The 27866-nt window shown below is 42.2% G+C and overlaps 1 protein-coding gene across 2 annotated transcripts in view; it reads right to left on the bottom strand.

Moving 5' to 3' along the window:
* OSBPL10 (oxysterol binding protein like 10) overlaps positions 1–27866 on the bottom strand; it is a 365516-nt gene that overhangs the window by 30986 nt on the left and 306664 nt on the right. The window contains exon 8 of one of the 2 annotated variants that reach the window (XM_033930110.1): positions 6021–6494. In XM_033930110.1, the coding sequence (XP_033786001.1) occupies positions 6021–6494 (474 nt within the window). Of the gene's footprint in view, positions 1–6010; positions 6495–27866 lie in introns of both variants that reach the window. The other variant, XM_033930109.1, reaches the window with a different exon arrangement.

The raw sequence follows: 27866 nt of genomic DNA, 5'->3' as shown, positions 1-27866 counted from the left end.
AGGGAGGCAGAAATGTGTTAGTGCAGCAACAGCTGGGAACAGATAGAAATCAGGCAGGGATGAGAGAGGATATAAGAGGCAGAGAAAATTTTCCCAAAAGACATAAGAAAGGTTGGAAAGATATATTTAATCTATGTGTAAATTTAAGCAGATGTGTCACAGCGTTTTCTAATATTTGCCCTAGAAACTAGCCTTGAGCTGCTGCAGGAAAGCGGAGGCTCTGAATACTATTATAGACAACTATTATAGTGTTTATTTTCTGAAGCACTAAAACAAACTTCCCTACAATTTTATAGACACAGCTTTTGTAAGATAGGAAAAATAATGGCGTGCTTCCACAACTAGGGGTCATAACTAAACTTGGAGTTGCTAAATTCTGCAAGATTTTATTATAAAATTAATTTGAAATGAATAATTATTTTACAGGTTTTCAGTGTATAGTGCAACAGTGAATTATATAATATCTGGGAAGGGGAAGGGGTTGACTCTTCCAAGGCTGAATAGAATGTTCAATAGTGTCTGTGAAAGATGTTCAGCGTATTTCTGAATGTCAAAAAGGCTGCCAGGATTATTATTAACAACAGAAAAAAACATCTCTAGATTAGAGAACGACACTGGGACAAATTTTTCCCCATCCCGCGGGAACTCATTTTCCCGTCCCTGTCCGTCAAGCTCTGTCCTTAGGCGCACAAGCCTCAGACATTTTTAAATCCTAAGGGCTCCTTTTACTAAGGTGTGCTAAGAATTTTAGATGCGCTAAATATTAGTGCGCACTAACCACGTGCTAAATGCTAAGGCGTGCACGTTAGTCTGTGGACACATTAGCGTTTAGCGCGTGCGTAGATTTAGCACATGCTACACCTTAGTAAAACAGGGGGTAGGTGAGAGCTTACAGGAATGGGGCAGGGGCAGCGACAAAACTCGCGGGGACGGGACAACGATCTTGAGTTCCTGTGGGGATGGGGAAAATTTGTCCCCCTGCCATTCTCTACTCTAGCTCAGGGGTCCCTTCCAATCACTTTCTTACTCAGGATGTACAGCAAGATGTAGTTTGGGGATATCAGAACTCAGAGCTAGTTTCCCACTGCAAGGACTCTCTGTTTCTTCTAAAGTGTGGTATATCAAGTTTCAAGTTTCATAAAAATTTGATTAATCGCTTTATCCGAATTCAAAGCGATGTACATTTTGATAAAATTACATTGTTAAAATTATTACTACAATAAATAAAACAAACTCAACTTAAGACAAATGCAACAAAATTGGAAACATAAGGAATTAGGGGAGAATTTACATTGTATTAAAAGTCTGGAGAGACATATAGGGAAAGTACATAAGGGAGGGTAGGGAGATGGAAAAAAGAGAGAAAAAAAAAATGATTTCTGATTTTTTGAAAATCAAGTTATAATTAATTTATAAATGCATCATTGAAGAGAAAAGTTTTCAATTTACTTATGAAATTTTCTATGTTAGTTTCTTCTCTTAAGTGAATAGGGGAAAGAATTCCAGGTTTGGGGAGCAATAACGGAGAACATAAACTGACGGCGCGTATTTATTATTTTTAAAGATGGGATAGATAATAAATGTTGTTCTGCAGATCTTAATGTTCTGTTGGTAGTGTAAGGTATTAATAATTTGTGAATAAAAGCTGGAGTTTTAAAAAAAAAGAGATTTGAAAGTAAGCAGACCAAGTTTGTATAATATTCTATGGGCAACTGGTAGCCAATGAGCTTCTTTAAGAAGGGGTGTTACACGGTCGAATTTTTTAGCTTTACAAATAAGTTTAATAGATGTGTTTTGTATCATTTGTAATCGTTTAATTTCTTTTTGTGCTATTCCTATAAGCAGAGCATTACAATAGTCAATTTTTGAAATGACAAGAGAATGAATAAGAATGTTATCCCATGACTGAGTGTTGGGTACATCCGCAGCTTTGGAAGAACAGAAGCATACAATAAGTTATTTATCCAAGAGATTCCATTGCCAATTGGAGGATACACAGAAATTGCATTTGACTCATTTCCACTTTAAGGATTTAGGCCCTCTTTTACTAAGGTGCGCTAAGCGTTTTAGCGCACGCTAAATCAACGGCATGCGCTAACTGCTAACGCGTCTATAAGATAACATGCACGTTTAGCGTTTAGCACGCGTCACTATTTAGCGAGTGCTAGAAAGCATAGCGCACCTTAGTAAAAGAGAGGGTTAATCTAGAGCACCAGAACAAATCATATTTCTTGCAGTTCTAATTCTAGAGATGCATACTGTGTCCCTGGACACAGCAGAATTGGAGACTCCTGTCTTTTATTCCCGAGCATGTTAAACTTGCACGGCTAAAGGAAGAGGATTCCTTAATCTCTGGAGATTTTATTTACTACCCTATTTTTCGCTCCATAAGACACACCCTAGATTTAGAGGAGGAAAACAAGAAAAAAAAACCCATTCTGAACCAAATTCTCCATGCCAGGCTCTGCATCCTGTCACCCCTCCCTGCCAGGCTCTGTACCCTGCACCCCTCCCCCCCTCTGGTCGTCTAGTGGTAGGCCAGGGCAGGCCTAGTGGCAGGCAGGCCAGCCTGGTGGCCTAGTGACAGGTAGGCAGGCTTAGAGGCCTAGTGACAGGTAGGCAGGCCTAGTGGCAGGTAGGCAGGCCTAGTGGCCTAGTGACAGGCAGGCAGGTCGGCTGGCCTAGTAGCCTAGTGACAGGTAAGCAGGCCTAGTGGCAGACAGGCAGGCCCCCCCCCCCAGTACCTTAAATCATCCCCCATGTACCTTAAATCATCCCCCATACCCCCACATGCCCCCAGTACCTTAAATCATACCCCATATCCCTTAAATCATCCCCCATACCCCACATGCCCCCAGTACCTTAAATGGTGACGGGATAATCGCGCGTCAGACACCAGTGCGCCAACAAGCCAGCACTGACAATTCAATGCAAGAAAGAAGCGCACTGAAGGGAAACGTCATTTTAAAGAGCTCTGACAGGGCTGTGTGGGGGGTGCAACCCCCACATTATACAGAAAACGGAACTTTTCCCCCCAAGATCGAAAAAAGTTCTGTTTTCTCTATAATGGAGGGTTCCAATCCCACAAACCCCTCCTCAACAGCAGCGCAAACACTATGTAGTAAAGTGGGGGGGGGGGGGTTCCCCACTCACACCCCGCTTCGGAGCTCTTTAAAATTAAGTTTTTCCATGGTGCGCTTCTTTCTTGCGCTGAATTGTCGGCGCGTTGGTGTCTCACAAGCAACAGACTATGAATCCCTTAAATTATCCCCCCCATACCACATGCCCCCCCCCCACCGTACCTTTAATCATCCCCCCTCGGTACCTTTTTTAATTTCTCCCATCTTTCCCAGCCAGCGGCGCACAGGCCAGAAGTGACGCATATTAAAAAAACTCTACCACTGCTACAACTTTAATCCCACCCGCTCGCAGTCGTACCTGGTGGTCTAGCGAATTTCCCAGCCAGTAGTGCAGAGAGATCAAGATCAAGTCCTCCACACTCCTGCCTGGGCCCACGCCGATCTCCAAATGGCTGCAATCAGCTCTCGCGGGACCCCCGTTATATTGGAGACTGCACCATAACTAGGGTTAGTAAGTACTACGGAAAGAATTTCTGTCAAAAGATTTGGTCTGTGTATCTTTCTTCATTTTGCCTAGGTTAAGCGCTGCTAGGCATCCTAATCACGGATGCTTAAATACCGCAAAGAACTAAATTGTGTTTAATTGGTTTAAATGGCGCGGTAATTGACCGCACCATTAAAAAACGATTATAAATGTATTTTAATGATCAATTTAAGTTTCATGTGGAATAATGAACAATGCCTAGCGACGCCTAAGTTGAGGCGCCCTGCGATGCCTACCTGAAAAGTAGGCATGGTAAGGGGGTGGAGAATAGGCATGGTCGACTTAGGCTAGGTGTTGTGTTTAGGTGTCAGTAAATTAGGCCAGGTAAAAACCTGGCCTAATATATCGGCGCCTAAGTACACCTTGGCACGACTGAGTGTGATTCTATAAGCAGCACCTACAGGTTGATTGTCAACTGCATTGACTGGCGCTGTTTATAGAATCAGGCCCTATGGGTATAGAATTATGGGAAAGGGTTTGGGACTTGAATATCACCTTTTTGTAGTTTTACAACCGAACTCAAAGTGGTTTTACATACAGGTACTTCAAGCATTTTCCCCTATCTATCACAATCTAGCTAATGTACCTGGGGCAATGGAGGTCACAAGGAGCAGTGCGGGGTTTGAACCCACAACCTCCGGGTGCGGAGGTTGTAACTTTAATCACTATGAAGGATTTTTCACGTGTATACCCTGCTGTAAGGACATACAAAGCCTCTTATTAAATCTTCCACCATATAAAATTACACATGAAGAATCGCCTCAAGATCCTAAAAGGGAACTGGTGTCCATCCAGACCTGCAACAAGTTGCTCCATAACTTATCCCATGCCTATGTCATCATTGACAGAGCAGACAAGGACGATGAGAAAGGAGCCCTTTAACAATTAGTAAACTAATTTAACAACACTGCAAGCCACAGAGTACCAGGTTGACACAACTTCCCAAAAACCATCAGGTTGGCAGTGGCCAGGAATCATCTGTGCTATTATGTTTCTGTGCTAATCTACATTATGTAAATGCTTTATATTTATTTCCCACTGTAGCTCCTTGTGATCCTGGGCAAGTCACTTAACCCTCCATGGCCCACTAGGGACAGAGGAAGTACCTGTATATGTGGACCACTTTGGTTGTACAACAGAAAAATGATATGTCAAGAACATACCATAGACCAGGGGTGTCAAAGTCCCTCCTCGAGGGCCGCAATCCAGTCGGGTTTTCAGGATTTCCCCAATGAATATGCATGAGATCTATTAGCATACCATGAAAGCAGTGCATGCAAATAGATCTCATGCATATTCATTGGGGAAATCCTGAAAACCCGACTAGATTGCGGCCCTTGAGGAGGGATTTTGACACCCCTGCCATAGACAGTCACTATCCCCCTTTTCTAGCAGTTTTTAGGGCAGAGAGCCACGCTGAATAGCCCGCACTACTCCTGACGTTCACAGGAACTCTATGAGCATCGGGTGTAGCGTGGGCCATTCAGCGTGGCTCCCCGCGCTAGAAACTGCTAGCACAGTTTAATAGAAGAGGCCCTGTATCTTAAGGCTGTCATCTCAAATGAAAATTCCGAGGGAAGCAATCCTTGCAATCATAATACGTGAACCACTTGGGTTGTACAACAGAAAAATGAGCTGCTTGTTTTGCGATACTGTACTATTAACTCCAATTATTAGTAATCAGATCTTACTGCATAAAATGGGACCTGTGCTAAAACGAAGAACAAAAAGAGCAGAGACTGCAGTGATGATGTATAGGACGCCAAATTTAATAAACAATCATAAAACACATAAAACAGTTTGTTTGCAAAAGGACTGATAAGACTGGACTGTCTCCAGCTTTCATTCAGTTGTTATCCATCAGGTCATTTTGTTCTGACATGCGTTTGGACCCCTGTTTTATGTGTTTTATGATTGTTTAATAAAATCTTGGCATCCTGTTCATCATCACTGCAGTCGCTGCTTTTTTTGTTCTTTGGTTTGATATTTGACTGCAGTTAAGTTGGATTTTTTATTTGTTGTTGTCACCTGTGCTAAAACAGCACGAGTTAGTGGCAAAATAACGCGAGCCTATGTTGATAACTTTCCTCCTTAGTTGAGCACAGGAAAGGTTTGGAAGCTGTTATTTTTGCCAAAGTAGATGTCCACAATTTTGTACCTGCTCTATTTATTATTTCCCTATTTTGAATATGTAAAACGCTGCAAGTAAATTTCAATTATGCATTGAAAGTGCTGAAAGATGTCACGCTTAACCATGTCCTTCTACCACCCTGCCCTTAAAACCTATCCGAGAAATAGACACACAGCACTATTTTCCTTCACTATAAAATGTTCCTTTGTACCAGTGTAAAAACATTTTGATACGAGCAGCAAAACAATGCCTTACCTTCACCTACCATGGAAACACCTATGGACATTCCCAAAAACTTGCTTTTGGTCCATATGTGAGCGTTGGCGCACATTCTCTTCTCCTTGCACTCGCAATAAAAGCAAGACACTGGAGGATGATGGGACACTTGCTCAGCCACAAATCTCAGCTTGTATTTCTCCGTCTGATCCTGGCCAAGGCCCACAGCTCCTTCTTTAGAGGCTGTAGGAGCACTATTAGTTCTAAAGGATTTCACTTTGTCTTTAGGTACGTCCCAGGAGCAATGAAATGTTTCACCTATAATGGGATTATAGGGCTTTTTGGCAACCGCTCCCTTTCGACCTTCATGAAAGGCTGTCAAGTAATATTCCACAAAGCAGATCATTCTTTCCTCAGGCGTCGAGCCAGCAGCAATGCACAAAAAGAGCTCGGGATGGGCCAGGAAATTAGCGTACATTTCCAGCAGAGATCGCTTCTCCAAAATAAACGTTGGAAGTACTACCTGGGAAATAAGAAAGGATGTCATTTCACCTACTACAATAATGCAAAAAAAAAAGCAAATGTCATTTTAAAGTGCAGCAAGAGTCATATGGACTGCAGAGAGAGGTAAACAAGAATGAATAGATGGGAAAGTCCTTCATTGGAGAGTTCACTACCATAAATATGAAGGGATAGCAATATAAGCATTTTGTTATACAACAACCAATGGGTCAATATTCAATCAGAAATGGCTCCTGGTTGGTTAAATCACTTGTTCGAGGTTATCCACCGATATTCAGTGGCACTTAACCGCCTAAGATGGAATAAAAGTTAGTCCTGCCTTGATGTTGTATCGCTTATGCAGTTAAGTGCTAAATATTACGCTTAACGGCTGGCCGCACAAACCCAGATATTCAATGCCAATGCCTGGACATGACCCAGCACTGAATTTCTGGGAATAATGCCACTTGCTTATAGAGCTCCCATGCCTGAGAAACTCCTTAGTCCCCTACTGGTCCTGTTTGATTAGATTGTAAGCTCTACTGAGCAGGGACTGTTTCTTGAATATTGTACAGCATTGCACTTGTCTAGCAGCGTTACACAAGTAATATGTAGTAATAATGCCGGCACCAGCTATAAAAATGCTCTTCACTACCAGCTGTATATCTAAACTAAACTAAACCTTAAGTTTATATACCGCGTCATCTCCACGGAAGTGGAGCTCGACACGGTTTACGGGAATTAAAAACAAAGAAAGGAACTCCAATGGAAGGAAGTCTTAATAATGCCTGTAATTTAATATGTAAAGTAGGTCTTTACAATTTATCTATACCTTATACCAAACTGGCACATGGAAGTTAAGACACCCTAAGCTCTTCAATACAGAGAAATGCGTGAAGTCATTCCTAACAACTCACACAGGCCTTTTGGGAAGAGCAAGTTATGTGTGTCGCTGGCCTCTCACGAGAAGGTGAGGGTCACCACAGAGGTCATACAGAAAGGAAAGGGAATGAGGTCTTGTAGACCACCTTTCTGTTGCTTTGGCATTTCAAAGCTGACATTCAAAGCGGTGGGCACTGGAGGATTATGTGACGTGCTCAGGGTTTGATCTCACAACCTCTAGCTCACAGCCCTGGGAAGCTTTAATGAGTGAGAGAAAGGATACAGACCAGAGCGACAAAATAGTAATAAAAGGTCCTGGTTGAAAGGGGAAGGCAAAGTTCAAGGCCTTTGATTTGGGCGGGATGGAGTAAAAGACAAAGGCACAAATACAGGTATTTACAGTTCCCAATAGAAAGAATCAAAAGCTCGGTCAAAGTAAAAGCAATTTAGAAATATAGTTTGAAGTCATTGGGCCTGAAGCACTTCTCTAGATTTTTTCTTTTCTCTCTTCTCCTGTTGGACCGTTTGTGGGTTCCTCTATTCTCTCAAGTTTCTTTGGTGTTAGTTCTCTTGTTATAAGTGCAAAATAGACACAAGTGTATGCCCAGATTTAGATGGAGACCTCACATAACAGTATTTTCTTGAGCTGGGAGCAGTAATTACCAGGAGGCCATGAGCAGCATTCCTACTCACTCAATAACCCAGTCCACACCACAGCTGGTGTTCTGAACTATTTACTAAAACCACGTAAAATGTGGCAGAGGCAGTGCAAGGCAAAGTCAACAAATATAAAAAGGAAATCTGAATCTTTATTGCCTTACCCTTAATCATGAGGGAAAGCCAAGTTCATGATTCGCCTCTTACTCCTGTACATACTTCACCATCCTCTCTCACTAGTCCTAGTACTGGATATAATAGGATATAAATACAATCCTTGAAAGTGTATCACTTACAACGATAGTTTAGATAGCTCTGAGGTGGGTCATTAGCGTCTGCCTCTGCTGGAAACTGTATGGATCCTCACGAACTCAACAGATGTTCAGACAGGAGGAGGATCCTTTGGCCCACTATTACAAAAAGGGGAAGGGACTAATCCCCCCCCCCAGGTATAAAACCTGTGTCATGCTTGGAAGTTTGTCTTTAGCCAAGCCTGCCTAGCCATTGGTCATATGTGTTTGCCTAGGGCTAGATGATGACTAGACCTTATCTAGAAAGCAACAAAACAATAAAAGAACCAGAGGTCCAACTTCGTCTGCAGTGAAAAAACAGACCAGAGCAAACAAACCAAAACTGCAGACTTGTACACGGTGCAGGCAAATTTTATTTTGACAAATAAATCTTAACTAAAAACCTTTACCAGACGGGGGACCCAACACGGTCCGTGTTTCGGACAACCTTCATCAGGGGTCCATGGTAATAAAGGTAAAAAGAAAAATATCACAAAAAGAAGCCTGGAAAAATAGTGTTTGGTAGCACACCAGTGAATCTCCTGGCTCAGAAGCGCTTTTTGCCAACGTCAGAATTGATGTCGGGGGTAAGGCTTCTGGGCCAGCGGTGTGGTATCGCTGCACCCACCTGGCCTTTCCCTTCCTCTACTTTTGGTGGCAGCGAGCGACCATCAGCAGCAGCAGTGGCGGGCAAGGGGCGGACTGCGGTCTAAATAAAGTAACCGGGAAGGGGGGGAGGGGAGATTTGGGTATTCGCTCCAAAGGATGCATCCTTTTTTCACCCACTTTTTTTGGGGGGGGGAAAAGTGTGTCATATGGAGCAAAAAACACGATATACTACTCTGATAGAACCACAGGAGTTTGCAGTTAGAATCTCCATAGGCTCTATGTAAACTGGGCTCTACAGCAGTGTCTCTCAAACTCTGTACCATGGCACAATGGTGTGTCCCGAAGAGATTCCGGGTGTGCCATGGGAGAGTCCAGAATTTTACTTTATTTTTAAAAATTCCCTTCATAAGTATACACTAGAATAGATGACATGTACATCACCTAGGCAAGCGTTTGTCAATGTTATGAGTGTCTTTGTATTTAAGGATACAACTGCCCAGACAAGCATTATTCTTTGACGTGATTGGTCCTTGAAAAATAATGGCAAGTAATTTTTTTATTTTTTATGCAGTAGTTATCCAAACTTGAGCAACAAAGCAATCAAGGCTTTGTTACCTTTTGGATCATCTTATCTTTGTGAACTTGGATTTTAAGCTCTGACAGAAATTAAATTGAAAACAAGAGAATCTCTGCAGATGGTGGCTGATAAAATGTGTGTTTGCTTGTCAACTATTGAGCCGCGTTTTGAGTTAATTTGTACTCAAAAACAAGACATCCATCACATTGATTAGCAATTCTATTCTATTTAGTTTCACCATTGTTACAATTACCCATACATAGCGTAAAAACTTTAAATAAATAACTCTCAAATTTTAATTTTTTGTTAGTTTTGCAATTTTACAGTTTCAATTATAATGTGTCGTGAAAAACATTTGCTCCATTTAGTGTGCCAGAGCTAAAAAAGTTTGAGAGACACTGCTCTACAGTGTATAAGTGTATACCTTCAGGGAATCTGGTACCAACACTAAACAACTCCAAACCTTCTTACGATGTCTAAAATACAAAGGGGTATAGCTCCAGCATGCTCTCCTCCCTCAGAGAACAAATAGTTCTGGGTGATTGGGATGTGAGAGGTGCACCTGGGAGAGAGGCTCCTTCCATTTCAGTGTTGAGTTTCCTGAGATGCATCTGGGTCACAGATTTCACTCACAGTTCTGAGATTGCTTCTCTTCCTACTTTCCAGGCATCTAAAAGTGAAGTAGTTTGGTCCCAGCTAGATTGTGGGGTAGCAGTCTTTAGCAGGTGACCTAGTTGGTCATCTAAGATACAGCACCCCAGGGTCTGCAGTGCCTCTCCACAATCATTCCTGCTCCTCTAACTCCTTTGGAGGAAAGAGGAGCATGGGTTTTTTTAATACAGATTGGTTTCATTCTTCCCTCCAAAAAACCTGAGAAGGGACTCCTGCCCAGTGGCTGACAGATGTCTACCTCAATTACCTTAGGAGCATGGACTCTGGAATGTTCCTCTTTAGGTGATCTTGCTAAAGGAAATAATGGTGGTTCTATAGAACAACCAACATTCATACTATATACAGTGAAAGACTATATCCATACCACTTTGGGTTCAGATCTCAGAAGTACAGTAAGAAACATAGAAACATGATGGTAGATAAAGGCCAAATGGCAGTAACCCATCCGCAGTAACCATTTTCTCTTTCTCTCTCCGAGAGATCCCACACGCCTATTCCAGGCCCTCTTGAATTCAGACACAGTCAGGCCCTGATTCTCCAAAATGCCGTCCCGATTTTAGGCAGCTGTAGGCGTCCTACAGCTGTCTAATCAGCCAATCGGGATGCACGTTTAAAAAAAAAAAAAAAATGCTCCCCAGGCAGGCCTGAAGGCACCTCCGGGAGCCTAGGGAGATCCGCAAGATGCCTAAGCTCGTCTAAGGGCCTTAGGCGGGCCTTAGGCGAACCTAGGCGGCCCTATGCGTCTCCCTAGTAGAGAAGAAGCTTAAAATGTAGGCCAGCAAAATGCTGGTCTACATTGTAAGTAGAGGCGTGCCTGCCGGCTGGAGTGCAAGACCCATCTGGCCTTAAGAACAGGTTTGGTGGAGTGGAGGTTTGGGGGTTGTTAGCGCCGGGGGGGGGGTGCGTCTTCGGGCAGGAGGGATTGGGCACCCTCCTGCCAGCGATCGATATTGTCGGGGGGGGGGGGGGGGGGGGAGATCGGTAATGTCAGGGGGGGGCGGTCGGTAGTGTCGGGGGGGGAGGCATCTTCTGGCAGGAGGGTTTGGGCACCCTCCTGCCAGCGATCGGTCAGGGGGCCGTGGCCCGCTATACTTATAGCTGCAGAGAGATCCCTTGCCGCGATAAGTGTAGCAGGCCGTGTCTAATCTAACCCGATTCTCTAACCAGCGTCTGTAACATGGACGCCGGTTACAGAATCGGGGTTTAGTGTAGGCCGATTCTGAATAGGACGCCTCTCCCGGGCGTCCTATACAGAATCAGGGCCTAGGTGTCTTGCGGGCCTCGCCTTCAATATAGGCGGCCTGCATGGGGAGCATTTTTTTAAAAAAACGTGCATCCCGATTGGCTGATTAGACAGCTGTAGGACGCCTACAGCTGCCTAAAATCGGGACGCACTTTTGGAGAATCAGGGCCTCAATGTCTCCATCACCTCTTCCAGGAGACTGTTCCATGCATCTACTACCCTTTCTGTAAAAAAGTATTTCCTCAGATTACTCCGGAGCCTATCACCTCTTAACTTCATCCTATGCCTTCTCATTCCAGAGCTTCCTTTCATATGAAAGAGACTCAACTCATGTGCATTTACAGTAGGATTGATGTTGGATAGAACTTGAATGGGGAATTTCCACACACTGGGTGCTGTAGGTGAGAAAGGAATGGTGTAGTTAGCTGAATATGTGGCATGCTTCCTCTGAGCTAACCCTGAATAAAATACCTCAGGCCTATAAACAGGAAAGCTCCCAAGGCACTTCTTACTGGAGACAAAACTGCAAAATGCAAATAGCACCAAAAGGTTCCATAATCTTTTGCTGTTTGCTACTTCTTACAGGAGTACAAAATACTGGTAAAAGCGGAATTCCAACACAGCTGTTACAATTCTCTCTTTTCAAAGAACCTGATTAAGCTTACAGCAGAATTCCAACACAGCTGTTACAATTCTCTCTTTTCAAAGAACCTGATTAAGCTTACAATCGTTCTTTTCTCCGCTTCACCATATGTATTTATTGCCTTGAATTAAAGCTTTATAAAAATGAACTAATCATAGGACTGTGAGAGAGAGCCAAAACATAATGAAAATGCACTTTTGAGGAAATAAATCTTCCTGCATCTGGCTTGTAATCTCTAGTTATGTTAAGCCTTAGACTTCTAATCCAATTAGTGCTCTCCTCGCAAAATCTAATTGGAAAAAAAAATGAACCATAATTAGAGAGATAAAGGAAGTGCTGATACCTTTGGACACATATATGAAACTAATACACAGTAAATGACAGCAGAAAAAGACCCTCATGGTCCATCCAGTCTGCCCAGCAAGGTAACCACAGCCTTGACCACCACTCTATGTAGGCCCGGGTCATCCATATTTAAATAATGGTTGTGAATACAGGGTGAAATATGTAATGTAATGTAATGTAATTTATTTCTTATATACCGCTACATCCGTTAGGTTCTAAGCGGTTTACAGAAAATATACATTAAGATTAGAAATAAGAAAGGTACTTGAAAAATTCCCTTACTGTCCCGAAGGCTCACAATCTAACTAAAGTACCTGGAGGGTAATAGAGAAGTGAAAAGTAGAGTTAGAGGAAAAATAAAAATAAAATAAACATTTTAACAAGACAGCATTGATCTAAATACTTTGGAAGGTAGAAGAGAGGAGAGAAAGGAATAGAAGCAGAAGGGGGAGCCGTTGAACAGTAGAATTCTGGAGAAATTTAAATAAATATATGTATAATTAGCTACTGTGGTAGTTTATTTAGGCCATTATTTTAGAAAAATATCCCTCTTTAATTGGCGACATTTGCACATACATATATAAATATGATTTCAGAAATGTGGAGCTCCACACCATGCAGAGATTAAAGGGGGTGTGGTTTGGGTGAGACTAAAGTCTACACCAGTATTCCAAATTTATAAAGAGCATGTGAGAGTGGTTTGAAAAGTTTGGTAAAAAAGCAAGTTAACAATGTAGTCTCCATCAAGAGGTATACACTTAGTCCAGCGAGTTTCCAGTGTTGTCGTAAGCTATTTTTCCTACGATTCATGGTTTCCTTCTTATCTCAAACATAGAACATTTAAAGCCTTTACCAACAGTTCTTCACAACCATCTGAATGTAAGACTTTATTGTGGAGTCCCTCAAGAATCCATTTTATCACCACTAATGTTTAATCTTTTTATCGCTCCTCTGAATCATCTTACACAAAGAATCCTCTGCTTTATCACTTCACATGTATGATGATATGCTCCTTCTATACTACTTCTGTTCATTCTAACCTACAGTCACTCTAGAACTGTCTAGAAAAAAATCTCTACTTGGGTTTCTCAATCGCAATCTTGCTTTAAACACTGGTAAAACTACAGCTTGCTGGCTTACAGGACATTTACCCTACTCTAAAACATGGTTTGCTACATGGATTTAAGATTAAACCTGTTGACACATTCTGATATTTAGGGATCCTTATTGATTCTCAACTATCTTTTTCTCCTCAAATCTCTGGAATGTGCAAATCCTGCTTCTGTACTCTTAGACAACTGTGCACACTGCATCTCTTTTTTAATTTTCAAACTTTTGCTAGCCTATAGCTTTATTTACTACAAAATTGGACTAATGGAACATAATTTACTCAGAAATAGCTAAAACACTTATTAAAAAATCTTCAGACTCTCCAAAACTGCACATTCCATCTATTATGCAAGGTTAGCAAATATGCTCATGCGACACCATTATTCAAAAATATCATTGGCTCCCTACTGAAGAACACATCAAATAAAGATCTATTAAAAAAAATATATATATATATATATTTTCTTCTTAACTTTTAAATCTCTTCACTAATTGCCTGAATATCTTTATCGGTTAACAGTTTCCTATATGCCCTCTCATCCGCTTCAAGTTGACCACGGATTACTATTGCCAACTTGTTGATTTACCCGTTAGAATCTACCAAATATGCAGTATTTTTCTTCAAAGCCCCAGCTCTTTGGAATTCTCTTCCCCCTAATTTACGTAGCAAATCCCAACTCAGGAAATTTTAAATCTGCCAATAAAACATGGCTTTTTAATCAAGCATTTTCTAACTGATAGCTCGATGCAGTGGCACCCATCCTCCTCTCTGCCCCCTGCTCCTTCTCCACCCCACCCCTTCACTGCCACGCTGCTTCCCTTCCCCCTGTGCCTCTGTAAAAGCGGCATTCCTGGTACGAGCAGCAACCTCCCAACCTGCTGCCACGACAGTGTTGGCGCTTCCTCTGACATCACTTCCTGGACCCGCACCTAGGAGGTGACATCAGAGGAAGAGCCAACACTGACGCAACAGCAGTTTAGGGGTTGCTGCTCACGCCAGGAATGTTACAGAGGTATGGGGAAAGGGAAGCGGCGCACGTGCGACAGGAGGAGGCAGGGAAGGAGCGTGTGGAGGTGGGGGGGCTGAGAAGAAGGCAGGGGAGAGGCATCACAACCCCAGGAACCTCTCACCCTCACTACGCCACTGGCCCAATACCTCAGTTCCTTGAGCACTAGTCAATTATGAACCTTTTTTTTTAAATGATTGCTTCTTTCCTATTAAAAGAATTGTACTTCCTTTGTTATCTCTGTTTTACATTGTATTTTTTTTTAGATTGTGCACCACTTTTTTTTATTACTTACAGTAATAAAAATATGCAGTTATAAAAAAATAACCCCCCTTTTACTAAACCGCGATAGCGGTTATTAGCGCAGGGAACCACGCTGAATGCTCTGCACTGCTCCCGATGCTCATAGGATCTCTATTATACGCGGTTGAGGTATTGGGCCAGTGGCAATGTATAATAACCGCTATTGCAGTTTAGTAAACGGGGAGGGAGGTAAATAAACTATGTTAAATATGGTCTTACATTCAGCCAAATCCTCTGATGCGGAGTTTGAGGTGGGTCACAACAATAATCAGTGCAGCATGAAACATTTCAACAGCAATTTATTTTATATGCTGTTTGTAAAGGCAATATAATATGTTGAAATTTTTATAAACTGTTTTGATCTCTATTGGAGCAAACGGTATACAAATGCAGGAATAGAATCAAGGCCTAAAGGAGTTATTCTCCTCAATCCCCGTTGCTAATTTCACCATTGCTAATGCTAAAATCCCCGTTGCTAATGTCAAAAAGTAAACCTTGTTAACATTTCAGCCTCACTGCTTAATTGGTGGCACTGACACCGGGAGATCTGTAAAACTGACAGCTATTATCCATGTGGAAATGGCACCATTTTACAGGACTGTATATGTGAAAGCTGCAAAACTCCACTTCCATGTGTAAGCGGCTGGGCTTTCGAAGTGTGTATTTGTAATATGTGCTCTTGCGGGTATTTTAGAAAAGGCTTTGCATCAAGTGAATTTCCCGATCATTTCTATTTAAATGTTAATTAGTTGGGGGATTATACATTAAAGGGTCTTAGCTTCAAGGTACCTTAAGGAATGTTATAATTCTAACTATATTGGTTTTTTGTTTTTTTGCTTAGCAATTTCTCCTTTTTCCTCATTAATGTGGACTTGCAATTGAGAAGCCAAGAAGAGATTTTTTTTCTAGACAGTCCTAGAGTGGCTGTAGGCTAGAGGCTTGCTACATTGTTATATATGAAAGAATTGATGAGAAAATAATTTTATAAAGGGTTTGTATCAGCAGGTCATCTTCTAAAATACCATCAGAATTGAATGTGTCCAGGCGGAATGACTAACCTGATTATCTCATGCACCAGTCACTGGCTAAGACTGTGAGCCTGAACTGAATGATCTCTTGTGTGATAAAAATGTTGGAAAAACTAAACCATGAGAAAACGTGTATTCTCAATACTATAACGTATGCTCAGAGACATGAAGCCCTTCCAGGGACGATGTCCCTATTGAAGGACCCACCACCCAATCACTGCATATATGTCAATGTGTGTCAATGTGACCCACCCCCCTAAGTCTACTCTCCTAGAGATCACACACCTAATGACCCAATTCCCTACGAGGGTCGAGTTAAGGAATTGGGTCATTAGGTGTGTGATCTCTAGGAGAGTAGACTTAGGGGGGTGGGTCAGTAGAGTGGGCAGACTTGATGGGCTATGGCCCTTTTCTGCCGTCATCTTTCTATGTTTCTATGACTATTTCTTAGGCCCTCTTTTACTAAGGTGCGCTAATCAATTTAGCGCTCGCTAAATGCTAATGCATGCATGTTAGTCTATGGACGCGTTAGCGTTTAGCGCGCACTAATTCGATTAGCGCGCTATTCGGTTAGCGCACCTTAGTAAAAGAGGGTGGTTAGTGACTTTCTTATAAATTTACATTTTCTTTAACTTGAAAAAAGAACCAAAAAACCTAAGTCAAACACTTCTCTCAAAGGGTCTTAAGGGCCCCGACGGGGACCACGTTCCGATGTCTTCCTCAGGGAACTCACTGAAATCTACTTATTAATGCGTGTTTAACTGAGAAGCAAGATGATGAGCTGGTTTTTCAAAACTTCCAATATGGACAGGAAAATTCTGTCACTAAGTTGATTCCAAAATCTCTCTGCTTCGATGGATGAATCTCTTCATGAAAAAGGCAGTCAATTAAGCCCAATAAATAAATAATGTAAGCAGGCTAAACAGAGCTCACTAGGTTCTCTTTTTTTCTTGGTTCCTCCTCCTGGCTTCCAAAGAGCATACAAGTAAGATTTCCACATAAAATATCAGTAAAGAAGAAGAGAGAGAACCTCCATACTCCTGGTGAGATCAAGGTATGGCTGGCTGAACTACTAGGCAAAAGAAGGCAGTCACCTAGGGCTGAAACTTCTAAGGGGGGGGGTGCAGTGAAATGGAGCTACAGTCAAAGCAAGTGTAAGCCCGAGAACTAGTCTCGACGGGCAAAATTTAATACGGGGCTGAAGGGCCCAGTTATCGCCCGTCGGGAAAATAGCTTAGTTAAAGGAGGAGAGTAAGTTTCCCGTCCCGACCTGTCTGAGCTTCTGATAGGTTGGGGCATGGAAGGTTCGAGAGAGGGGGTATAAAAGCTGGGACCTTCTGGGGTCAGAGGTTTCTGGCTCCTGTGGGCGGTTTTCCCTCCCTCCCTCCCTTCCGTAGGTGGTTCGGTTGGTGCTGGGGTGTAGGGACGTCGCAGCGGCGGTGTCCCGAGCTACTAAGCGTTTTGGGAGGTGGGCTCATCTGGCGATGAGCCGTAAGAGGACGCGAGCTCGGGGGGGGGAAGCGAGCGTTATAGAATGCTATTCTAAGGGGCATCAAGGTCATGCCACCCACAGGCCTTAGCTGAGGATGGCGAGGAATTAGGGATTTAGTGTAAAAAGATTCTGTACACGGTAGCTCGGATGTTATAATTTGTGAATTGTTATTCATTGTTGTTTATTCCAATAAACAGGGCTGCGGCCTATATCTTCCAGAAAATTGGTGTCTGGTAGTTATTATATGTGGTGATGGGGGGGGGGGGTTTGTGAGTGGGGTGGGGGAGGGGGACGGGCGATTGGGACCTTTCAGTTCCAGATGTTAACAGTTTTGACAGCTTCACAATCTACCAGTGCATAAGCAATATCAACAGCTTATGCTTTAATTTAATTTTTATTTTTGCTTGACCATTCCGCTGAAGATATAATGAGGTAACAGAGCATAAAGGGTGAACCATAAGGGAATTGTATGGAGAATATTCTCTGGAATTCTACACATTACATTTGCCTGGTTTCTAAGACAAGGATACCAAGTTTTACAGCACGTTCTATTTCCCCTTGTGCTTTGATCTTTCTTGTCACTATTTTTCTGTGTCTGTTTCGCATCTATTAAGGACAATGACTAATTACCACCAAGGCTTTCTTTAGGCCATTTGCTCTCTGATCAGGCCCCGTCTTCCTCTCCACCTGGTGTATGTGTGTTTTTCTTCAGTTATAAACAAATAAATAAAACCTCGGATGCTTTCTCCCACAACCCAGTTTTAGTGTGTGCATCCAAAGTCATAAAATAGGATTATGAGACATAGGCCTCAGAATTATGGACATCCTGATGCTCCACTCCTGCAGGAAGGCCTGGTTTTATCTTGTGCAAGGCCCCTGTGATCATAGGTACCTATTGTCCTGGGAAACAGTGTGTGTATCTTAGCTTGGGAAAATGCCACTTCAAAGGAAACTGGAACCAGTTTATGGCCACACTAAAAGTTTGTGAAGGGAAAAGTGCAATCCTCTATAGCAACCAATAGGAGAAGAAAATGTATAAAAATGGTAGCCAGGGCCCAGGCTAATGGGAAGCATTGGTTGATTTCAGCAGGGACTGTTGTATGAATGGTGAGAATTTCTTCCCTCTGAGTGGATGGCTTCAGGCCTCCGGGCTGATTAATGTACACACAATTGCAATGAATGATAAGACCCTTATGGAATTGGCAGTTGAACAAGTGCATGCAAATGTTGTGCAAAAGGAGCGTTCCAGAAAGAAGGGAGGTAATACAAAAAAGCCTGAGCCTGGAGGGAAAGGTTTGTCTTGGGATCCATTTGTGGCCCCTGAGGGGCCCTTACAAAACTCAAAGAGCCATCAGTCTCTGCAAAACAAAGTTTAATATTTAAAAGCATGACATCCAATTCTGCATTTTTTTATTTTTTTTTTAAGTTAAAAAAAAAATGTTTTATTAAGTTTCCAAAAACATAATACATAGGACAACATAAATACAGTAGAGAGTATATGGTCCATGTACAGAAAAACAAAATATTGAAGTCAAGTATCAAGCAGGCATAATATCAGGGTAAAGTAAGAGGCGACAATAAAGAACTTGTCTAAGGAAGTGCAGTAGAGGTATTACAGATTCCGGTGGAAGAAGAGCTATATGGATTCAATGAGAAGATACAATATCAATTCACACATTCAAACAGTAATGATGTATAGGAGACCAAACATTCTTATACTTTACAAGGGCATTATTTTTTTCTGCTATAACTCGTTCATATTTACTATGAAGACATAGTGTGTTCCACCACGCATGGTATTCAACTTTTTCCAAATGTTTCCAATTAAAAATAACATTTTGGATTGCTAACGACAACATGATTGTCAGGAGAGATTCTTTGTGCTTATCTAGGGGAACAGTCAGACTATGAGACATTAGTACAAGTATTCTGAGAAAGAGAGGCTCTGAAATGTCTAAGATTGAGCATATTGTGCCCCATACCTTATTCCAGTAAATCCCAAGGTGTTTACAGTTGAATAATAGATGTTCTGAAGTCCCATCAACATTGTCACAAGACCAGCATTTAGATGGAGTTGATGGATCTATTTGGTGTGATAATTGAGGGGTCCAGACAGCACGGTGTAACAGAAAGAATATGGACTATAGCACAGAAGCTGATCTTATGGATTTGTGGAATGTTAGCCATATCTTAGACCAGTCGATGGCATCTGAAGGTAAGTTTAATACATGTTGCCATTTAATTTCAGAAGACAGGGGATCTTTGCCGGAGGCCTTTTGGATCAACTTGTACCAGACAGAGGCCTTGTAATTGAACACCGAGGACTTGTCCAAAAGTGTACTTAGACTCGGTTCGTCAACTAGGACCTCTAAATCAGGAAGGGCAGCCCGTAAGCAGTGAGTGAGTTGGAGCCACGCATAGTACTGATTGTTGGGGATGTCTCTGACAGCTGCGAGTTCGTGAAAGGACAACCATCTTTTTGCAGTAGTTAAGTCCTTGATCGTCTCTATACCCCTCTGCTGCCATAGAGGCCAACAAAAAGATTTAGCTTGGATCAAAAATCTTTGGTTGTTCCAAATCGGTATTAGAGAAGATGTTTCCCAGCTATGAGGCAGTATAGTGTCTAGGGCTTGTATCGCGGATTTGTAAGACAGAAGGATGCAATCCACTTTATCTAGGCGAGATAGAGTATGACCAGGAAGGTATTTCATGCGGGACACCCCATACAAGTAGGTTTCTAAATCAATCCAGCCAGGTCTATCTGGAGATCTGTTAGCAGCATGCTCTTGAGACCAATGCCTTATGAGAAAAGCGCTGTGGTATTTATAAAAATCTGGAAAATTCACCCCCCCCTCCATCTTTGCTAATTTAAGTTTACCTAAAGCAATACGAGGCTGTCTCTTATTCCAGAGATATTGCGTGAGAATAGAGTCCAGATTATTGTAGAAGGAACGAGGTAAAAAGAACGGTAACATGTTCAGAACATAGGTGATTTTGGGAACAATCATCATACGTATTGATTCCAGCCTGCCCCACCAAGAAAGATTGAGAGGGGACCACATAGATGTTGTATGTCGGGCTATGCGTATTAAGTAATCAGAATTGAGTTGTATTGTTTCTTCCAAAGTGGGTCCAAAGTAAACTCCCAAGTATTTCATTGCAGTAGCAGACCATTGGACTCCATATGATTCCACGTCAGTCTTGACCTCTGGACAGTTAAGAGGCATAACCAATGTTTTATTCATGTTCAGTTTGTAACCAGACAACGCAGAATATTGCATGATTGTTGTGAGTAAATGCGGAAAAGATGGAGGAGAGATATATAGAAGTATATCATCGGCATAAACCGAGATTTTGATTTCGGCCCTACTGGTTTTGAATCCTTCAATGAGTTTATTAGTACGGATGGAGATGAGTAGAGATTCCAGCACCAAATCGAACAGTAGCGGAGACAAAGGACATCCTTGTCGGGTACCACGTGTCGGGTGAAATGTAGAGGACAACGTTCCATTTATAAAAGTTCTGGTAGATGGAGATGAGTAAAGGATCTTAATCTTTTTGATGAAATCCGCTGAGAATCCATATCAGGCTAGGACTCTGAATAGGAAAGCCCACTCCACGCGATCAAAGGCTTTCTCTGCGTCCAGCCCCACCACAATAAGTTCCTGATGGTGGTTCTGAGATTGAGCAATGATATGGGAAAAGGTTCTGGAGTTGTCAGAGGAAAATCTCCCAGTGATAAAACCACTCTGATCCGACTTGATCAATGTGGTTATAACGCTCTGTAATCTGTTAGATAGGAGTTTGGCGTATATCTTCGCGTCGACATTTATGAGAGATAAAGGTCTGTAGTTCGTTACTGAACGAGGATTTTTATCAGGTTTCGGGAGGACAATGATGTGAGCTTCGGTGAATGAACCATGTACTTGCCCTGACTCAATAACTGAGTTAAGAAATTGAAGATAATAAGGGTTAAGTACATCCTTAAATTCCTTATAGAACTCGACTGTTAGACCATCAGGTCCAGGTGCTTTGTGAGGAGCCATGTCTTCAATCACTTGTTCAAGTTCTGATACAGTCAAGGGTTCATCCAGTGGTATGTTGTCCTCCTGGGAAAGGGTATGATGAGGTAAAGCTTCCAAAAATTTTGAAGCAATCTCATTATTATCCAATTCTGAAGTGTATAACTTCTCATAAAATGACTTGAAAGCTTGAGAAATGTCCTGGTTGGTGGTTAAAGTGTCCCCATTTTCCAGCTCAATAGCAACTATGTTCTTTTTATCCGCTCTCTTCTTTAAGTAAGAAGCTAACAAGTGTCCACACTTGTTGTTATCGGCGAAGTAAGAGGCTGATTGTTGAAAAACCGAATTAGCGGCTGTTTTACTGATCATGGAGTTATATACATAACGAGCCTTAGCTAGTCGAGTGAGAGTGGGGACATCCAGCGGATCCCGTTTTTTTTTCCAGATCTTTAATGTCCCGTTCCATCTGAAGGGTAGCTTCCGTCTGGGACTTACGTGTACGCGCTGTGTGAGAAATGATGACGCCTCTGATGTAGGCTTTGAAAGCATCCCAACAAGTAATCCAGGAGGTATGTTCCGGGGTATTGAAGGAGAAGTATTCCTCAATGGCCTTGCGCACATCAATCTTGAATTGCGGATCTTGGAGCAAGGAAGCATTGAAGCGCCATTGTCGGTGTGGTGGTTGAGGCGTATTGCACTGGAGTTGGAGGGAAATGGCCGCATGATCTGATACAGATATGGGTAAAATGTCAGCAGCTTTAACAGAGTTGCACAAAGCTCTGTCGAGTAAGAAGTAATCTATGTGAGAGTACGACATGTGGGGGTTGGAGTAGAACGTATAACCTCTATCAGAGCCATGGGTAGTTCTCCAAATGTCCATTAAGTGTAAATCTGTGATCATGTGGTGAAGAGCGAACCACGCTTTAGATTTTTTGTATCTGAATTGAGAGTTTCTGTCAATTTCAGGGTTCAAAACCAGGTTAAAATCGCCTCCCAATAACAGGTGGGAATCAGAGTCCTGTAAAATCGATGAAGAGATTCCGTTGAAGAACTCAGGTGAATCTATGTTTGGGCCATATACATTAAATAGAGTTATTTTCCGACCTCTGTGTTCAATCAAAACCTTGACCCATCTGCCCTGTAGGTCATGCGAGGAGGCGATAACTTTGATATTCTGATTGTTCCGAACTAGAGTCAACACCCCACCCTTTTTCTCTATGGCAGGAGAGTAAAATGCAGGCAGAGACCACCCGAATCGAACTTTATCAGAAGCCACACTATCCAGATGAGTCTCTTGTAGCATAATAATGTCAGGCGTTTGTTGTTCAAGATATAGCAGTATTTTCTTGAGTTTGATCGAGTTATTTAGCCCTTTAGTATTTAAGGAAATACATTTAAGGGTCATGTGAATGTGTATATGGATTTACAGAAAGCTGGAGACAGACTAGCTTCATGGAGGCAGTAATATGGAGTAATTGTAAATATCTGTTGCACATCCTATGGAGAAAAGACAAGTTAATATGCTGCAATGCCTAGACAATAGAGGACCAAAGTAACTAAGAAATGACCTAAAGTCATACATTATGAAACACATGTGCACTGTGAGAGTGAAACAGCAGCTATGAAAGCGAAGCACCCATATGAATGAAACAGTACAGTATATGCAGTGGAAAAACAAGAACAACATGATGTAATAAACATTGTGCAATGAGAGATATATCAGAACATGAGTCAGAACAATTAATGAACTTTTGCAATCAGCAAGATATCAAAATACAGACAAGATGACACAGAAACAGCCCCTGAGTATCAGTTAAACCTGGTGTATGGGGGTAGGAGACTGCATTTCAATAAAGGCAGCTAAATCCTCTGGGTTAGTGTAATCTTTGGTTTGATTGAAGAGAGTGACTCTCATCCTGGCTGGGTATAGCATGCCAAATTTGGCATTGAGCTGCTTTAATTGAGGCCGATAAGAGAGCAGTTTCTTTCTCCTTGCAGCTGTAGTTTTGCTCAGGTCAGGCAGGAAAAGAATGGTGGCACCGTCGTGTTTAATAGGTGCTCTAATTTTGGCACGCTGCATAATGTCTAAGACATGCTGGTAACGGAGGAGTTTAATAACCACCGGTCGAGGGAAGCGGTCATTCGGATTTTTAGCAGAAGGAACTCTGTGTGCCCTCTCTATTTCAAACTCACGTGTGAAGGTAAGGTCCAGCAGTTTTGGGATTAGATCTTCCAGAAATGTGACCAAATTGTTGTCATGTGATCCTTCCTTAAGCCCAAGGAGACGAATATTACAGCGACGCGACCTGTTATTATTATCTTCCAGTTCAGACTCCAAGAAGGCAATTTTCCTTGTATGTGCTTTCAGCTCAGCCATGTGCTGAGAGGTGGCCTCCATTTTGTTTTCCAGTGTCTGAACTCGGGTCTGGAGCAGAGAAAAGTCAGTTGTCAGGGTTGTTAGCTTTTCATTTATTTCCTCCGTTGCAGTTTTAGTGTCAGAGACTAAATTTTTTAACTCGCGAAGTTCAGCGAGTATCTCCGATGCACTTCCGGTATCGGGACCCGGCAGCGGCACTTTGGAGGGCGACGGGGGGTCCGGTTTGTGGCGCTTGTTAACCTTTTTATCTGCCATTTCGCCGAGAAAAAAGTAGCGATTCCGAACGGGGACACCGGGAACTTGCCTGTACTTTATTTTGGGATGATTCTGAGAGCCGATGCAGCGCTGCAATTTACGATTTTCCATTCGGGTGCAGGAGCTCCATGTTTAAGCAGCCATTTCACGTGGGCTCAACAGCGCCCCCCTCCCAATTCTGCATTTTTATAGAACAGAGGTAGACTAATGATTTATGATAAGTAAATGTTACAGTCTTAGGTAAGAAGCTGTCAGGCTGGGGGAGGGGAGAAGGCTGAAGGTTTGCCTAGGGCATCTAATATTCTTATAACCAGCTCTGGGTTAAAGTACAGCACAAAGGGAGAAGGGAATTTGGATTTACTTCATGCTTTTTCAGTAATAATAAGTGGAGTTCCATTCAGGTGCACTAGGTATTTCCTTGTCCTTTGATGGCTTACAATATAAGTTTGTATTTGAGGCATTGGAGGGTTAAGCGACTTACCCAACATGACAAAACGTTTAAAACTCTCCGTCTTCTCTATAAGTACAGCTCTTCAACATGTCAGAGGATATGGTTGAGGATAAAAAGGAGTACACAAGACAAACTGTATGGGGCTCATAATCGAAACAGAAATACGTCTAAAATCCAGCCTAAATCGGCACTTGGACGATCAGTAACACAAGTCGTCCAAGTGCTGATAATCAAACTGGGTTTTAGACATATTTAAAAACGATTTAGACCTTCACAGTGCTGCTGAACGACCAGAGCTAAAAGGGGCGTCGAGGGCGGGATTTGGGCTGTCCTAGACTTAGTCATAACTGAAAGATTTACAACACTGCCTAGACGGAACTTGGACATTGTGACTTAGGCCATCTAAAACCAGGTCTAAGTCCACAGAAGGTATCCAAAGTGACCAGAGAAGCCCTGCAGACACAAAGTACAGACCTCCAGACACTGCCCCAGTGATCACTGACCCCTCACCCCCACCCCCATAAAAATCATAATAACAACTTTACATATCTGCCTCCAGAACATCAGTACTTGGCAGCCTGGCATAGGAATGCCTAGTAGAGCTGCACAGAGGTGGCTTAAGTGGTCTTGGGGGTGGGTTAGTGAACCATGGAGAGGAGGACCCAGGCCCATAAGCCACTCTAATCACTGCATTCATAGTGAAAAATGTGCAACCCCCAAACCCTTTTGTACTGCCATATAAGTGGCTTCTGCAGCCGTAAGGGCTATTGGGGTGGCTCACCATGACCTATAGGGGAGCTATAGTGAGATGTTTATGTGGCACCCTTTTTGTGAAGTTCACAGCAGTGCCTTGCAAGGTATTCCAGTACTCTGGTGCCATGTCTGGGTGTCCAATCCGTCACTTTTCTGGCCCCTCCTGTGCCCCAAAGGTCTTTTTCTAGGCGTTTGTGACTTGGACAAATTTTTGGAAGAAAATGTGGTATAAAGATGGAAGACTTAGTGGTCTGGACGATCAGACGGCTGGACGTACAGTTGAATGATTTAAAATATATATATATATATATATATATATATGTTGGACGTATTTTTTTGAAAATGGACCTTTTCCTGTGTCCGACTTTGGGCGACTTGTGACTTAGGCCCAAAACGGACTTAGACATTTCTTTTGATTATGCCCCTCCACGTCTAATGTTTAAGATAATTCACAATATAGCTCAAATTTACCTTTCAAAGCAAGTGAAAATAAACAATTCTATCCACAGCTGCCAATGCATGTAAACCTCCACAGGCTACAAGCAGACCTCTGTGGGGTGAGACAGAGAGCCATTTGATTTACCAACTGAAGAGTCATATTTCCATTTTCATAAAAAAGTTGAAAAATTAGATATTTGCTGAGTTTTTCTTAAAAAAAAAAAAAAAAAAAAAAAGGATTGGTTATGTTTACTCTTGGGGATATTTGATTAAATGCTATATGATATGGATAAATTGTGTTTTATCACTATGTTTGTAATTATTATTTTCACTATTATTGTTTTACTAGCTGATGCCCCGGCGTTGCACGGGTATTTAATTATAGCAATAACACTGTAAATGGATTCAAATAAAGATACTTTATAGTGGTGAATGAAATTATTTTTTTACAGCTTAATAAAAAGTACAATATTCAAATTATAATGTGAAATATTTGACAAAATTAATACAATCAATACAACTAACGCAAAACGTGATTATAAACAACAATTTTAGTTTCACCTCCTGGAGCAAGAACATATAAATTATTGGGTGAACCCACCCTTGAGCAAGCAACATAGAGTTGTGTGCCGCGAGACCCCCAGAACATATCACCCCAGGTAGTGAGGGATCTGCATACCAAGTTTCGTTCAAATCGGTCAAGCCGTTTTTGAATTACTATGAGAATGGCAGCTTTTTACATATTTTCCATTGACATGAATGGGTGAAATCTGATTTTCTGTTTGTAGCTCCGCCCACGTGTGCAGGTGGGCCGCGAGACCCCCAGAACATATCACCCCAGGTAGTGAGGGATCTGCATACCAAGTTTCGTTCAAATCGGTCAAGCCGTTTTTGAATTACAGTGAGAATGGCAGCTTTTTACATTTTTCCATTGACATGAATGGGTGAAATCTGATTTTCTGTTTGTAGCTCCGCCCACATGTGCAGGTGGGCCACGAGACCCCCAGAACATATCACCCCAGGTAGTGAGGGATCTGCATACCAAGTTTCGTTCAAATCGGTCAAGCCGTTTTTGAATTACAGTGAGAATGGCAGCTTTTTACATTTTTTCCATTGACATGAATGGGTGAAATCTGATTTTCTGTTTGTAGCTCCGCCCACGTGTGCAGGTGGGCCGCGAGACCCCCAGAACATATCACCCCAGGTAGTGAGGGATCTGCATACCAAGTTTCGTTCAAATCGGTCAAGCCGTTTTTGAATTACAGTGAGAATGGCAGCTTTTTACATTTTTTCCATTGACATGAATGGGTGAAATCTGATTTTCTGTTTGTAGCTCCGCCCACGTGTGCAGGTGGGCCGTGAGACCCCCAGAACATATCACCCCAGGTAGTGAGGGATCTGCATACCAAGTTTCGTTCAAATCGGTCAAGCCGTTTTTGAATTACAGTGAGAATGGCAGCTTTTTACATTTTTTCCATTGACATGAATGGGTGAAATCTGATTTTCTGTTTGTAGCTCCGCCCACGTGTGCAGGTGGGCCACGAGACCCCCAGAACATATCACCCCAGGTAGTGAGGGATCTGCATACCAAGTTTCGTTCAAATCGGTCAAGCCGTTTTTGAATTACTGTGAGAATGGCAGCTTTTTACATTTTTTCCATTGACATGAATGGGTGAAATCTGATTTTCTGTTTGTAGCTCCGCCCACATGTGCAGATGGGCCGCGAGACCCCCAGAACATATCACCCCAGGTAGTGAGGGATCTGCTTACCAAGTTTCGTTCAAATCGGTCAAGCCGTTTTTGAATTACTGTGAGAATGGCAGCTTTGTACATTTTTTCCATTGACATGAATGGGTGAAATCTGATTTTATGTTTGTAGCTCCGCCCACGTGTGCAGGTGGGCCGCGAGACCCCCAGAACATATCATCCCAGGTAGTGAGGGATCTGCATACCAAGTTTTGTTCAAATCGGTCAAGCCATTTTTGCGTGATCGCGGCACATACACACATACATACACACATACATACCTCCGATTTTATATATATAGATTGCATTTTATATTGAGATCTGCCTTGAGCTTTTGCTGGTTAGGAGGAATGTGTTGGAAAGAGCCAGGAAGAAATCTGTCAATGCAATTTTTGCATTACTATGCAAAATTACAGCATGGCCATACTACTTTTGACATTTCTTCTTCATTGGCATACAAAATCATTTTACAATGCTTGTTAAAAGGCATAAGC

This window comes from Geotrypetes seraphini, chromosome 2 (assembly GCF_902459505.1).
Source record: "Geotrypetes seraphini chromosome 2, aGeoSer1.1, whole genome shotgun sequence".
NCBI lineage: Eukaryota > Metazoa > Chordata > Amphibia > Gymnophiona > Dermophiidae > Geotrypetes > Geotrypetes seraphini.
The sequence above is the reverse complement of the archived record's forward strand: the minus strand, read 5'-3'. Positions and strand labels throughout refer to the sequence as shown.